The sequence below is a fragment of the Hypanus sabinus genome, chromosome 15 (genome assembly GCF_030144855.1).
Source record: "Hypanus sabinus isolate sHypSab1 chromosome 15, sHypSab1.hap1, whole genome shotgun sequence".
Lineage (NCBI taxonomy): Eukaryota > Metazoa > Chordata > Chondrichthyes > Myliobatiformes > Dasyatidae > Hypanus > Hypanus sabinus.
In genome coordinates, this window is record NC_082720.1 from 5,656,240 (window position 1) to 5,672,362 (window position 16,123).

Here is a 16,123-nt window from a genome sequence, read left to right on the forward strand (position 1 = left end):
AGATAGAAGTATCTCAAAGATATATAAATAAGTTAAATGAAATGACAAAATTTAGGCAATGAATGAAAAATTGATAGATCAGAGCATTTTGTAAATTTTAAAAGCTCTTGAAATATTCAATGTTCAAACGGAATTTAGGGAGCTATATACTTACATTATTAAAGTGTCAAAGGCCAAAATAAATCTAAAACACAAATTGTATTGCAGCCTTAATTAACTAGTCAACTAAAGTAACAAAAAGATAAAGTATTAAACTCATGTTCTAGATATAAAACCCTTCACTTAGACAACATCAGGAACACAGGAGCATCTAAAAATATATATTGATTTACACTGTTAAATCTTATGCTAAAAGAAACAAATTAGTGGTATATTCCCTATAATTTGAGAAGTTAAGGAGATATAGCCAACCTATTCAAGTCATTAAGGGGAGGACTATATAGCAAGAAGCTATTTAAGTCTACTGGAGCATCCATGACTAAGGGCTATAGCCTAAAGTTAGAAAACACTTCTACATGCAAAGGATGACAAACAGTAGGAACATTTCTAAAATAATGAAGGACTGGTCCTCGAGGATGCGGTCTTCAAGACTACATCTTTGGTTAAGTAACTATTTATTAAGCTCTTTATGTGAGCTTGTTTGGCAATATTCCTGAACAGGACCCTGAGACATTTTACAAAGCTAAATTTTCTTTATTGAGAGTTATTACTACATCACAACAAAATGAGAGGAGAGTGATTCAAAATTTAAAGTAAATACAGTGGATAATCGGCTCAAATCATGAGTGTTGGCATCCACCATATACAATTTAGCCCCTCTAACATTAAAAAAACCCCAATTTCTTCAATGATATATAGCACACCTCTGGTAAAGATTCTTCCAGCCAGTTTCATCATTTCAAATAGAATTACTTTAATGACTTTCCATCTTATCAAAATACTGTTCAAGCCAAAAGAATTGTTTTAGAGCATCACAGCAAAATGAAATTCATTATTTCTTGTCCATTCATATGTTGGGTTTCACTAACTGACAAACTATCTGCTTGAGAAATATGAAACTCAAGGCTTTTTATTTATTTTTTCAGTTATAGTCCAATTTCCAGTTGGAGAGTTAAGGGTTGAATTAACAAATTTATTAAATAGAAATAATTTTAATCAAGTTACAGCAAAAAATGAATTCAACAGCATGGAATGAAGAATCTGTTTTTGACTAAAGTTGTCAAGAATATTTTGGTCTGAATATCACTTGCTTCGACAGTTAAATATAAAAGAAGAGGTGGGAAATAGAACTAAACTGAATTTTCAAACTTGAAATTACACTTTCTTTGAAAAATATATAATTAGAACCAAGCCTATTCTGTGGAAGTGCAATGCAGTTCATGTAAAGATACAATCCTTAATAGGGCAAATTTTTTTTGAGGACTGTATATAATTTATCAAGGGTTACAGATCAAAAAAAGTCATAATGTATGAAACAATCTGAGCCAACAGTTTAACTTGCTCCACTAGAAAAAGTAGTTTACTTGCAAGTTCATTCAGTTAAATTGCCACACATTTTAACAACAATGGTAAATTTCCTTCTATTGGAGAAGGGGTAAAGATTGTACGAGTTGAGCAATAACTGAGAATGTGCAGTTTAAAAAGTGAAAACCATTGGTACCTGAGCCAGGTAGTGACCACATATTCCATTATCTTGAGATATAGGTGTACGTCCTTGATGGAGAACGAGTTTCATTCTGGTTATTCGATGGCACGTTCAAGAAATCCCAGATCAGAATGGTGTCATCATGGGAACTACTGATAATCTGAAATTCATCAAATTGAAGTCGAAATACCCGACCAGAATGTTCCTAGAATCAAAACAACCATGGTTCAATGACATATCGCTACACAGAATCAAACTACAGTGTATTAGAAACCAAGGGAGGTTGTCCGCAAAGCACTAATTCTAAAGAAATACCTAGCCTCAACTTGATAACTAATTGAAACCTTGTGATGTCACCTATGTTACACAATATCAGTGAGACACATTCCCATGTGCAACTGTCATTGTACGAGATAAAAACTTGGGTTTTCTAGACTTGCGTCAATTATTCCTACACCCCTCCACTTTTCAAAACCTATGCATTATTTTCTCTTCAAATATGCATTGAACTCTTCTGAAAATTTCCATAATTGAAATTACTTCCTTAAAGGCACTACTAATCAGACCACAACTCATTACATTCCCACAGATTCTTTTCCAAACTTCTCCAGACTTATGTCATCTGGTTAGCTGCCAGTGGAAATATTTCCTTCTATTACTCTTTCAAAAGCTCTCAAGCATACTTTCATGGAGCTTAAGAACTGCTTACAAGAGCTAGCACAAAATGTTTTACTTTTCCCCTTCATTGGGCACCAAGAATAGGAATTGAAATAATGCAAACCAAAACCAGCAAGAGCAATGCTCTCCAGTTAGCAGGTTCAATCTGCTATCAAACTTTTGATGACCTAATGCACGTTTGATGCTGCTTTACGGGTTCCTGTACATTTCTCCACTCTGATGTGGGAGGTCATCAGGTGTCAGATGAGGGATATCCGGGAAACTCCCAGACTCCTGACGGCCACATCTGCGTTAGGGAACTGGAGATGCAGCTTGATGACCTTTGTCTGGTCAGGGAGAGTGAGGAGGTGTTAGAGAGAAGCTTTAGGCAGGTAGTTACTATGGGGCCTGGGGAGACAGGTAAGTGGGTAACAGTCAGGAGAGGGAAAGGCAAGAAGCTAGAGAGTACCCCAGTGGCTGACCCCCTTAAGAATAAGTACTCCTGTTTGAGTACTGTTGGGGGAATCGGCCTACCTGGGGGAAGCAACTGTGGTCGTGCCTCTGGCACAGAGTCTGGCCCTGTTGCTCAGGAGGGTAGGGAAAGGTAGAGGATGGCAGCAGGGATAGAGGACTCGAAAGTTAGGAGGTCAGACAGGCAATTCTGTGGACGCAGGAAGGAAACTCGGATGGTAGTTTGCCTCCCAGGTGCCAGAGTCCTGGATGTTTCAGATCGCGTCCATGATATCTTGAAGTGGGATTGGTACCAATGACATTGATAGGAAAAGGGAGGAAGACCTGAAAGCAGACTACAGGAAGTTAGGAAGGAAGTTGAGAAGCAGAACCTCAAAGGTAGTCATTTAAGTAATCTCAGGATTACTGCCTGTGCCTTGCGACAGTGAGTATAGGAATAGAATGAGGTGGAGGATAAATGCATGGCTGAAGGATTGGAGTGGGGGCAGGGATTCAGGTTTCTGGATCATTAGGACCTCTTCTGGGGCAGGTGTGACCTGTACAAAAAGGACAGGTTGCACTTGAAACTGAGGGGAACCAATACCACGGCAGGGAGGCTTGCAAAGGCTACTAGGGAGAGTTTAAACTAGAATTGCAGGGGGGGGGGTGGGAACCGAAATGAAGTGACAGAGGAAAGGGAGGTTGGCTCATAACAAGAGAAAGCTTAAAGACAGTGCAAAAGGGAGGATAGGCAGGTGATAGAGAAGAGACGCACTCAAATCAATGGTTTGAGATGTGTCTATTTTAATGCGAGGAGTATTATCAATAAAGTGAATGAGCTTAGAGTGTGGATCAGCACTTGCAGCTATGATGTTGAGGCCATTACAGAGATTTTGATGGTGCAGGGGCAGGAATGGCTACTTCAAGTGCCAGGCTTTAGATGTTTCAGAAAGGACAGGGAAGAAGACAGGTATATGGAGGAATTTAAAGTGGAGGGTTATATGGGAGGCAGGGTTTAAGAGTCGGCACAACATTGTGGGCCAAAGGGCCTGTACTGTGTTGTATTGTTCTATGTTAAAAGAGGTGGGGGCGTGGCACTGTTGATCAGAGATAGTGTCATGGCTGCAAAAAAGGAGGAAGCCATGGATGGTTTGTCTACAGAGTCTCTATGGGTAGAAGTTAGGAATAGAAAGGGGTCAATAACTCTATTGGGTGTTTTTTATACACCACCTAATAGTAGCAGGGACATCAAGCAGCAGATAGGGAGACAGATTCTGGAAAGGAGCAATAACAGGGTTGTTGTGGTGGGAGATTTTAATTTCCCAAATCTTGATTGGCATATCCTTAGAGTGAGGGGTTTAGATGGAGTGGAGTTTGTTAGGTGTGTTCAGGAAGGCTTCTTGGCACAATATGTAGATAAGCCTACAAGAGGAGAGGCTGTACTTGATCTGATATTGGGAAATGAGCCAGGTCAGGTGTCAGGTCTCTCAGTGGGAGAGCATTTTGGAGACAGTGCTCACAATTCTAGCTCCTTTACCATAGCACTGGAGACGGATAGAAAAAGACAAGTTAGGGAAACATTTAATTGGAGTAAGGGGAAATATGAGGCTATCAGGCAGGAACTTGAAAGCATAAATTGGAAACAGGTGTTCTCAGGGAAACGTACCAAATGTTTGCGTGATATTTGCGTGGGGTTCTGCGTAGGTACGTTTCAATGAGACAGGGAAGTTATGGTAGGGTACAGGAACCGTGGTGTACAAAGCTGTTGTAAATCTAGTCAAGAAAAGAAGAGCTTATGAAAGGCTCAAAAAACTAGGTAACGATAGATATATAGAAGAATATAAGGCTAGCAGGAAGGAGCTTAAGAATGAAATTAGGAGAGCCAGAAGGGACCATGAGAAGGCCTTGGCAGACAGGATTAAGGAAAACCCCAAGGCATTCTACAAGTATGTGAAGAGCAACAGGGTAAAACGTGAGAGGATAGGACAAATCAAGTGTGACAGTTGAAAAGTGTGTTTTGAACCAGAGGAGATGGCAGAGGTACTTAATGAATACTTTGCTTCAGTATTCACTACAGAAAAGGATCTTGGCAATTGTAGGGATGACTTGCAGTGGACTGAAAAGCTTGAGCATGTAGATATTAAGGAAGACGATTGCTGGAGCTTTTGGAAAACATCAAGTTGGATAAGTCTCCAGCAGCAGAGGAGATATGCCCCAAGCTACTGTGGGAGGTGAGGAAGGAGATTGCTAAGCCTCTGGCAATCATCAATGGGGACAGGAGAGGTTCCAGAGGATTGGAGGGTTGCAGATGTTGTTCCCTTATTCAAGAATAGAGATAGCACAGGAAATTATAGACCACTGAGTCTTACTTCAGTGGTTGGTAAGTTGATGGAGAAGATCCTGAGAGGCAGGATTTATGAACGTTTGGATAGGTATAATATAATTAGGAATAGTCAGCATGGTTTTGTCACAGGCAGGTCAGGACAGCCAGGCCAAGCCTGATTGAATTTTTTGAGGATGTGACTAAATGCATTGATGAAGGTAGAGCCGTAGGTGCATAGTATATGGATCTTAGCAAGGCACTTGATAAGGTACCCCATGCAAGGCTTATTGAGAAAGTAAGGAGGCATGCAATCCAAGGGGACATTGCTTTGTGGATCCAGAATTGGCTTGCTCACAGAAGGCAAAGAGTGATTGTAGACGGGTCATATTCTGCATTGAGACCAGTGATGCGCCTCTCCTACTCTTTGTGATTTTTATAAATGACCAGGATGAGGAAGTGGAGGGATGGGTTAGTAAATTTGCTGATGACATAAATGTTGGGGGTGTTGTGGATAGTGTGGAGGGCTGTTAGAGGTTGCAGCGGGACACTGATAGGTTGCAAAACTGGGCTGAGAAGTGGCAGATGGAATTCAACCCACATAAATGTGAGGTGGTTCATTTTGGTAGGTCAAATATGATTGCAGAATATAGTATTAATGGCAAGACTCTTGGCAGTGTGGAGGATCAGAGGGATCTTGGGGTCCGAATCCACAGGACACTCAAAGCTGCTACACAGGTTGACTCTGGGGTAAGTTGTTTTTACGCAGAGAATGGAGAGTGTGTGGAATGGGTTGCCGGCAGTGGTGGTGGAAGTGGAAATGGAAATGGTAGGGTCTCTTAAGAGACTTCTGGATGGATACATGGAGCTTAGAAAAATAGAGGGCTACGGGTAAGCCTAGGTAGTTCTAAGGTAGAGACGTGTTTGGCACAGCATTGTGGGCTGAAGGGTCTGTATTGTGCTGTAGGTTTTTCTATGTTTCTGATAAGTAAAGATATTTAAGTTGGGAGGATAATAGATAATGACCACCTTAGACAAAGTTGCACAGAAGGGATGACTGGTGAAATGTTCATGCTGGTGACTTCCTCTGGGTGCAGATTATCAAGATGTATTCACAGTAACTTGCTTTTGGCACTAATAGCAAGTTCCAATAGCATGTGAAGTGCTTTTTTGATGAGTAATAAACCGGTCAGGCTCTGCCATTAAAGTCATTGTTTTCGAGCCAGCAACTATAAAGTACTAGGATGACTCCAAACCCTAGAGCAAAGTCTAATCTGTCAGCATGGCTATAATATTGCATTAAACTGCCAGCAAGTGACATCAAGTGTAAATTTTAAAAGCAAATTTGCTTCATAAAGTTCTGGTCTAAAATTCTGTGCTTCTAATTTACAAGCATATCATAACAGTGCTTGGTGAGTGAAAGCAGTGGAGAAAAACATGGTGTGCTGGCAACTTTGGCATTAGATTTTAGAACTTGAGTTTAGCCAAAACTGAAAGAAAGGAAACTACCTGTGTTTTGCCTAAAGGTTCTATTATGTGAAACATGTTGGCAAAGTAATATGTCATATGCTTTGCTCAAAATAACAAATTCACTGTTAATTTAAATAAGCAGACAGTCGTCAAAACTAGAAAATGGTCAAACATGACAGAGCAAGGGGACATTCGAAGGCTGAGACAGATGTGCTGCAGCAGAGAAATGGCCTTAATATGCTACCTGCTTAGACCAGATTTCATTGACAAAATGCAAATCCAGGTGCTATTTTTCATTCCTCAGTTAAGTAGACCAGGAAGGGTCCGCCCTATATCAAATAGTGGATTTCAGCAAATATCTTGGAGCTTTGTTCAGCAACCAATCTGGAGATCAAAAGCTTAAGAGGAGGGAATTTATAAGACCATAAAATGAAGGAGCAGAATAAGGCCATTTGTCTTATCGAGTTTGCTCCACCATTTCATCATGGCTGATCCAATTTTCCTCTCAGCCCCAATCTCCTGCCTTCTCCCCATATTCCTTCATACCCTGACCAATCAAGAATCAATCAAACTCTGCCTTAAATATACATAAAGACTATGCCTCCACAGCCGCCTGCGGCAATGAATTCCACACATTCACCACTCTCTGGCTGAAGAAATTCTTTCTCATCTGGGTTTTAAAAGTTGCCTGTCAATTCTGAGGCTGTCTTCTCTAGTCTTCGACTCTCCCACTATGGGAAACATTATATTCTCCACACTCATTGTATCAAGGCTTTTCAATTTGACAGATTTCAATGAGGCCACCTCTCATTCTTCTGAATTCTAGTGAATCCAGGCCCAGAGCCATCAAATGCTCGTCATATGACAAGCCAAATGAATTTCACTCAGTTCACTGACTGAGTAGAAAAAGGCAGCATCTTGCAGCAGTTTTTTTTTCTTGGAGCTTTGACCACTCAGAAGATCAGAAGCTTGAGAGGAGGGAATTTCACTCAGGCTTGCAAACGGAGTAGAAAAAGGCAGCAGCTCACAGCAGTTTTTTGGAGCTCTGAACGGTAACCAATCAGCTATTGGGATTCACGAGGAAATCTGCAGATGCTGGAAATTCAAACAACACACACAAAATGCTGGTGGAACACAGCAGGCCAGGCAGCATGAAGCAGGCAGCAGGTCAGGACTCACGAAGGGTCTCGGCCTGAAACGTCGACAGTGCTTCTCCTTATAGATGCTGCCTGGCCTGCTGTGTTCCACCAGCATTTTGTGTGTGTTGTTAGCAATTGGGATTGATTAGCAAGAACTAATTAAAGGGAGGCAGGGGCAAGCGCAGCAGGCATAGTCAGAGTGGGGATTCTGAGGTTTTAGCTCTTCAAGGCTTCAGTTAGAGGACGCAAAAAATAAAGAAAAGCTGTAGGTAGAGAATTCAGCTAGGACAGTAGAGATGTCAGGTAGAATAGCTGAATGCTCCTTCTGGTGGCATATGGAAAGGCAAAGGGACCTCCTGTGTCATTGACAACTATAACTGTGAGAAGTGCTTCCAGCTGTAGCTTCTAAGAAGCTGCGTTATGATATTGTAGCCATTAGTGAGACTTGGTTGCAGGAGATACAGAACTGGCAGCTCAATATTCCTGGGTTCTGTTATAACAGAGCAGGAGGGGTTAGAGTAGGGGTGGCGTTACTAGTCAGGGAAAATGTCATGGCAGCGCTCTGAAAGGACAGACTGGAGAATTCAACTAGACAGGCATTATGGATGAAACTGATAAATAAGAAAGGTATGACCGCATTAATGAGGCTAAATTGCAGACTGCGCAACAGTCCTAGTGAGTTAGAATAGTGGTCCCCAATCACCAGCCCGCAAAGCATGTGCTACCAGGCCGTGAGGAAACCATATGATTTGGCGATATGAAATGATGAGTCAGCTGCACCTTTCCTCATTCCCTGTCACACCCACTGTTAAACTTGAATGCATGCGAGGTCATTGCACACTCGAAGTCATTACCCACATGAGGTCATCAGTAGCTTAACGCAGTGATACCCTCGTGCCAGGGATCACTGGTTGGCCTCGGATAACCAGCCGCCTTGTGCGACCAGCAAGAAGTGCCATTGATTCCGGCTTGGAGCGTGGACAGATGGGTGCCGCCTCTAAACCTGTTTAGCACACCGAATGCTCGTGGGGAACTCGATGCTAAAATATTCGCAGACGACCTAATTCGAGTTCAGGGTTTCCTAAGTAGCAGAGCAGCTACCTCGCTGCGATCTACTGAAAGTCATTCCTCGAGCCAAACTTCTGTCGGCTGCTCTCTCCGGTCTGTGACCTCTGGCCCTTACCTTGTCCTCTCACTGGTGTGTTACAATCATTTTATATGTTCATACCAGGAAATTATGCGCTGTGTGTTTAATATCCAAATGTTACTTAAAATGTTATGATGCTATTGACTTATAAGTGAGTTATAATTGACTTATCATTATATTCATGTGAGGGAAATATTCACTGTGTGTTTAATATTAAATTCGTTAGATAAACCCTTTTAGAAACAAAATTGAGTGCATTAGCTACTTATCAGTGACTTATTTGATAAAATATAGGTGTTTACCGCCTATATTCCGGTCGTGATTAACACCTCCACCGCACCCCCCCCCCCCCACCCCGTCAGCCAGTTCATGGTGCAACAAAGGTTGGTGACCCGATTTAGAGGAACAAATTTCTAAAGAGATCACAGACTTTTGCAACAAAGTTGTCATAGTAGGTGATTTTAATTTTCCACATATTGACTAGGAATCCCATACTGTAAAAGGGACTAGATGGGACAGAGTTTGTCAAATATGTTCAGCAAAGTTTCCTTCATCGTAGTAGCTTGAAATTCCAACAAGAGAGGGTACGATAGCAGGTGAATGCTATTAGGGAATGAGAGAGAAGTTTGTGCAATGCATCTAGTGACCACAATGCCATTAGTTTCAAAGTAAATTGCAAAAAGCTAGATTTGGTCCATGGGTTCAGATTCTAAACTGGAGTAATGTCAATTTTGAAGATATCAGAAATGTCGACGGAAGAGTGGACTGGGACAAACAAAGGTTTACTGGTAAGAGGAAGGCCTTCAAAGGTGAAAATATTGAGAGCACAAAGCTTGCATCTGCCTGTCAGAATAAAAAGTGAAGATAACGAACGGACAAACCACGCTGAGAAAAGCTACTTTTTAAACAGGGTAGCAAACAAGATTTAAAAGGCAGAACTTTGTGGCTGTTTTTTCTGATTTGAGGAGCGACCAATCAGCAAGCTGTGGTGAGTAAAAAGAGCTACCTTTCAGTCAGGTACACTTCCAAAATTTAAAAAGCAGAGCTTCAAGCCAGTTTTCTATGAGTTGCACAATCCACACCAGGGATGCGTGAAAAAGCTACTTTTTAAATCAGGGCGGCGATCAAGATTTTGAAGGCAGCGTTTCGCTGCAGTTTTTCTGATTTGAGGAGCAACCAATCAGCAAGAGCGATTTATCAGATAAGAATAATTCAAATGTAAATGGCGTAACCATTCTTTTTTGACTGTGCCAGTCTTTAGCTTGTAGCGGTGTGCTACACGCAGCGCTAAAATTACGACACGGAGTCGGTAACTGCAGTCGAAGGAAAAAACTTTATTCGAAAACTTCAGCCTCACTTTTTAAGCCTCCCTCAACCGGCCCCCCATGGCGCAGAGGCTCCAAAGCTCTGTGCTCGCAAACCCCCATAGGCTATCTAATTGTGAGTCGGTTCGGATGCGCCAGGAAATGAGTCGCCACATAACCCCCCCCCAGAACCGGCGATACACCCCCCAATGTCCACAGTCTGGGCCAGAACCTGCTTGGGAGGTCGGCCTCTGCGCCGAGGCGCCGGAAACTCGGCCAGTTGCGCAAGGTCCACATGGGCCGGTTTGAGGCGGTCCACCGTGAAAACCTCCTCTTTCCCCCCAACGTCCAGCACGAACGTGGACCCGTTGTTCCGGAGCACCATAAACGGCCCCTCGTATGGCCGCTGCAGCGGCGGCCGATGCCCGCCCCTTCGTACAAACACAAACTTACAGTTCTGTAGGTCTTTGGGTACGCAGGTCGGGTGCCGCCCGTGCTGTGAAGTGGGTATGGGGGCCAGGTTACCGAGCTTCTCGTGTAGTCTGCCCAGGACTGCTGCGGGTTCTTCCTCTTGCCCCCTTGGGGCTGATAGGAACTCCCCGGGGACGACCAGGGGCGCGCCGTATACCAACTCGGCCGACGAGGCGTGCAGGTCGTCCTTGGGCGCTGTGCGGATGCTGAGTAGGACCCAGGGAAGCTCGTCCGCCCAGTTGGCTCCTCGCAGGCGGGCCATGAGGGCCGACTTCAGGTGACGGTGGAAACGCTCCACTAGCCCGTTCGACTGTGGGTGGTAGGCAGTTGTGTGGTGCAGCTGAGTTCCCAGAAGGCTGGCCATAGCTGACCACAGGCTGGAGGTGAACTGGGCGCCTCTGTCGGAGGTAATGTGGGCTGGTACACCAAAGCGAGATATCCAGGTGGCGATCAGGGCTCGGGCGCAAGATTCGGAGGTGGTGTCGGTGAGCGGGACTGCCTCTGGCCATCTTGTGAACCGGTCCACGATAGTCAGGAGGTGCCGCGCTCCGCGCGACACTGGCAGGGGGCCCACGTTTTCCACATGAATGTGGTCGAAACACCGGTGGGCGGGATGGAACTGCTGCGGTGGGGCTTTGGTGTGCCGCTGCACCTTGGCCGTCTGGCAGTGCATGCACGTTTTGGCCCATTCACTGACCTGTTTGCGGAGTCCGTGCCAAACGAACCTGCTGGAAACCATCCGGACAGTTGTCCGGATGGAGGGATGCGCCAAGTTATGAATGGAGTCGAAAACGCGGCGCCACCATGCTGTCGGGACGACTGGACGGGGCTGGCCGGTGGCGACGTCACAGAGTAGGGTCCTCTCACCTGGGCCTACGGGGAGGTCCTGGAGCTGCAAACCGGAGACTGCGGTTCTGTAACTCGGAATCTCCTCATCCGCCTGCTGCGCCTCTGCCAGTGCCTCAAAGTCTACCCCTTGGGAAAGGGCATGAACGGTAGGGCGAGAGAGCGCATCCGCCACGACATTGTCCTTACCCGAGACGTGCCGGACATCCGTCGTGTATTCAGAGATGTAGGACAGGTGGCGTTGCTGGCGGGACGACCAGGGGTCGGACGCTTTCGTAAACGCAAAGGTAAGCGGTTTGTGGTCCGTGAACGCGGTGAAGGGCTGACCTTCTAGGAAGTACCTGAAATGCCGGATTGCCAGGTAGAGCGCCAATAGTTCCCGGTCGAAAGCACTGTACTTAAGCTCGGGTGGTCGCAGGTGTTTGCTGAAAAACGCCAGGGGTTGCCAGCGACCTGCGATGAGTTGCTCCAGCACCCCACCGACTGCCGTGTTTGATGCGTCCACTGTGAGGGCGGTAGGGGCGTCCATTCTGGGATGTACTAGCATTGCGGCGTCCGCCAAAGCTTCCTTCGTTTGAACGAAAGCGGCGGCGGACTCCTCGTCCCAGGTAATGTCCTTGCTCGGACTCGACATCAGGGCGAACAGGGGGCGCATGATCCGGGCAGCTGAAGGGAGGAAGCGGCGGTAGAAATTGACCATACCTACGAATTCCTGAAGGCCTTTGTTCGTGGTGGGTCGGGGAAAGAGGCGGACCGCATCTACCTTAGCGGGCAGAGGGGTTGCCCCGTCTTTAGTAATCCTGTGGCCCAGGAAGTCAATGGTATCGAGTCCGAACTGGCATTTGGCGGGGTTGATTGTAAGACCGTACTCACTCAGTCGGGCGCAGAGTTGACGGAGCTGGGACAGATGCTCCTGACGACTGCCGCTGCCTATGAGGATGTCATCCAAATAGATGAACGCGAAGTCCAGGTCCCGTCCCACCGCGTCCATTAACCGCTGGAACGTCTGTGCGGCGTTCTTCAGGCCGAACGGCATGCGGAGGAACTCGAAAAGGCCGAAAGGGGTGATGAGAGCCATTTTGGGGACGTCGTCAGGATGCATCGGGATTTGATGGTACCCTCGGACGAGGTCTACCTTGGAGAAGATCCGTGCGCCGTGCAGGTTTGCTGCAAAGTCCTGAATGTGCGGCACAGGGTAGCGGTCCGGTGTGGTAGCCTCGTTCAGCCTGTGGTAGTCGCCGCACGGTCTCCAGCCCCCCGTCGCTTTGGGCACCATGTGCAGGGGGGAGGCCCATGGGCTGTCGGACCGCCGGATGATCCCCAATTCCTCCATCCTCTGGAACTCCTCCTTCGCCAGTCGGAGCTTGTCCGGGGGAAGCCGCCGAGCGCGGGCGTGGAGGGGTGGTCCCTGGGTCGGGATGTGGTGCTGTACGCCGTGCCTGGGCATGGCCGCTGTGAACTGCGGTGCCAGAACCGATGGGAACTCCGCCAGGACCCTGGTGAAGTCGTTGTCGGACAGCGTGATGGAGCCGAGGTGAGGGGCTGGCAACTGGGCTGCACCCAGGGAGAACGTCTGAAAGGTCTCGGCGTGTACCAGTCTCTTCCTGGGCAGGTCGACCAGTAGGCTGTGAGCCCGCAAAAAATCCGCACCCAGAAGCGGTTGGGCTACGGCGGCCAGTTTGAAGTCCCACGTGAACTGGCTGGAGCCGAACTGTAGCTGCACCTGACGGGTGCCATAGGTCCTTACTGTGCTGCCATTCACGGCCCTCAGGGGGGGACCCGGTGCCCTGCTGCGGGTGTCGTAACTCGTTGGAGGTAAAACGCTGATCCCAGCCCCAGTATCGACCAAAAACCGGCGTCCCGACCTTCTATCCCACACATACAGGAGGCTATCCCGATGGCCAGCGGCCGTAGCCATCAGCGGCGGCTGGCCCTGGCGTTTCCCGGGAACTTGCAGGGCGGGCGACAACGGCGGGCTTCTGCGGCCGGGCCTGGACTGGTTTGCTGCGGGGAGCGTGGCTGGGAGATCTGTACGATGGACCTTTTTGGCGTTCCACAGCAAGTCCGCCCGGGCTGCCACCTTCCGGGGGTCACTGAAATCCGCGTCGGATAGCAGCAGGCGTATGTCCTCGGGCAGCTGCTCCAGGAATGCCTGCTCAAACATGAGGCATGTGTGTCCGTCGGCCAGAGACAACATCTCATTCATTAAAGCCGATGGAGGTCTGTCGCCCAAGCCATCCAGGTGCAGTAAACGGGCAGCCCGCTCGCGCCGTGAGAGTCCGAAAGTCCTGAGGAGCAGGGCTTTGAATTCCGTGTACTTGCCGTCTGCCGGGGGCGACTGTACGAACTCCGCGACCTGGGCCGCTGTGTCCTGGTCGAGGGAGCTCACCACGTAGTAGTAGCAGGTGTCTTCTGAGGTGATCTGGCGAACGTGGAATTGGGCTTTGGCTTGCTGGAACCATAGGTCCGGGCGCTGTGTCCAGAAACCCGGCAGTTTCAACGAAACCGCATGAACAGAGGCGGCGTCGGTCATTTCTGGTCCAAAAATCGTTTGGACCATCGGGGTCACCAATTGTAGCGGTGTGCTACACACAGCGCTAAAATTACGACACGGAGTCGGTAACTGCAGTCGAAGGAAAAAACTTTATTCGAAAACTTCAGCCTCACTTTTTAAGCCTCCCTCAACCGGCCCCCATGGCGCAGAGGCTCCGTGCTCGCAAACCCCCGTAGGCTATCTAATTGTGAGTCGGTTCGGATGCGCCAGGAAATGGGTCGCCACAAGCTCATCAATCTTACACAAGATCAGGTTTAGCTGAGGTAGATTGTCTCATAAATTACTCTCTTTCTGTTGTTACTTGCTCATTCCTCATCTATTAGTGCATTAGTATAGTGTGAATGGCTCTGGGCAAGTGCTTTGTGGGATTTAGGAAGTCTCGGTGACGCCCAGTCTCCCAGATAAACACATCTGCACCAGGTGAACCGAGCTGCAGCTAATTCACCACATGGGAGCATGAGGAGGTGACAGATAGAAGCTAAGGACCATAGTTAGCCCTGGGTGACTGTCAGGAGAAAGCAGGGAAATGCACAGCCAGTTCAGAGTACATCTGGGGCTGTTCCTCTCAATACGTATGTAACTTCAGATACTATTGAGGGGTAACAACCTACCTGATTTCTGGCACTGGTACTGTGGCTCAGAAGAGCAGAGAGGTGAAGGTGCAGTGTTGAATAAGGGATTCCTTAGTCACAAAAAGAGACTAGGTTCTGTGGGCACAATGGAGACACCTGCAGGGTATGTTGCCTGCCTGGTGCCAGGATCGTGGACGTTTCAGGTCCTGTCCATGGCATTTTCAAGGGTGAAGGTGAGCAGCCAGAAGTCTTGGTATCTATTGGTACCAATAACATAGACAGACAAGGCAAGGAAGTGCTGAAGAGAGATTTTAGGAAGCTAGGTAGAAAGCTGACAAGCAGGACCTCCAGGGTAGTAATCTCTGGATTGCTGCCTGTGCCACATGCACAGGGTAAGAATAGGGTGATTTGGCAGGTGATTGTGGCTAAGGAATTGGTGCAGCGAGCAGGGGTTCAGATTTATGGAATATTGGGATCTCTTCTGGGAAAGGCATAACCTTTTCAAATGGGATGGGTTCCACCTAAACCTGAGAGGGTCAAATATCCTAGTGACAGGTTGGCTAGACTTGATTGGGTGGGTTTAATCTAATTTGGTGAGGGATGGGAACCGGAGTGATAGTGCTGAAGATGAGGCAATTGGCTTACAAACAGAAGCAATATGTAGTGAGACTCCTAGGAAGGAGGGGATAGGGCAAAATTGCAGTCAACAGAATGAATTGCAATGTAAAAGGTGGACAAAATCAAAAAAAGGTGAATACAGGACTAAAAGTGTTGTACTTAAATGTGCACAGTATACAGAATAAGGTCAATAAGCTTGTAGCACAGTTACAAATTAGTAAGTATGATGTTGTAGGTATCACTGAAAAATTATAGCTGGAAGCTTAATGTCTAAGGATACACATTGTATCAAAAGGATAGGCAGGAAGGCAGATGGGGTGGTGTGGCTCTATTGGTAAAAACTGAAATTAAGTCATTAGAAAGAGGTGACATAGGACTGAGTGAATGGAACTAAGAAACTGCAAGGGTAAAAAGACCCTGAGGGGAGATATATACAGAACCTGAAACATTAGTAAGTATGTGGTCCACAAGTTACAACAGGATTTAGAAAATACACGTTACAACATTCATAAGGGACTTCAATATGCAGATAGATTAGGAAAATCAGGTTGGTGCTGGATTCCGAGAGTGGGATTTTCTAGAATGCTCTTGAGATGGCTTTTCAGAGCAGCTCGTGATTGACCCCACTAGGAGATCAGCTATTCTGGATTGGATGTTGCACTATGAACCAGAATTGATTAGAGAGCTTAAGGTAAAATAAACCCTTGGGGCAAGTGATCATAATATGATCACATTCACACTAAAATTTGTACGGAGAATCTAAAGTCAGATGTATCAGTATTACAGTAAATTACAGAGGTACGAGAGAGGAGTTGGCCAGAATTGATTGAAATTACAGGGATGTTACTAGCATGGGTGGAGCACTGGCTGATCAGCTGCCGGTTAGCAGTGGAGTTCCACAGGGGTCGGTGTTGGGACCGCTGCTTTTTA

The 16,123-nt window shown here is 46.6% G+C and overlaps 1 protein-coding gene across 6 annotated transcripts in view; it reads right to left on the reverse strand.

The window, feature by feature from the left end:
• LOC132405281 (F-box/WD repeat-containing protein 11) overlaps positions 1-16,123 on the reverse strand; it is a 309,413-nt gene that overhangs the window by 38,661 nt on the left and 254,629 nt on the right. For all 6 annotated transcript variants that reach the window (XR_009515793.1, XR_009515794.1, XR_009515792.1 and 3 more), the window contains one exon: positions 1,661-1,850. Coding sequence is in view for 3 of the 6 variants with exons in the window: in XM_059989965.1 (XP_059845948.1) it covers positions 1,689-1,850 (162 nt within the window). In the remaining 3 variants the exon portion in view is untranslated. The remainder of the gene's footprint in view (positions 1-1,660; positions 1,851-16,123) is intronic.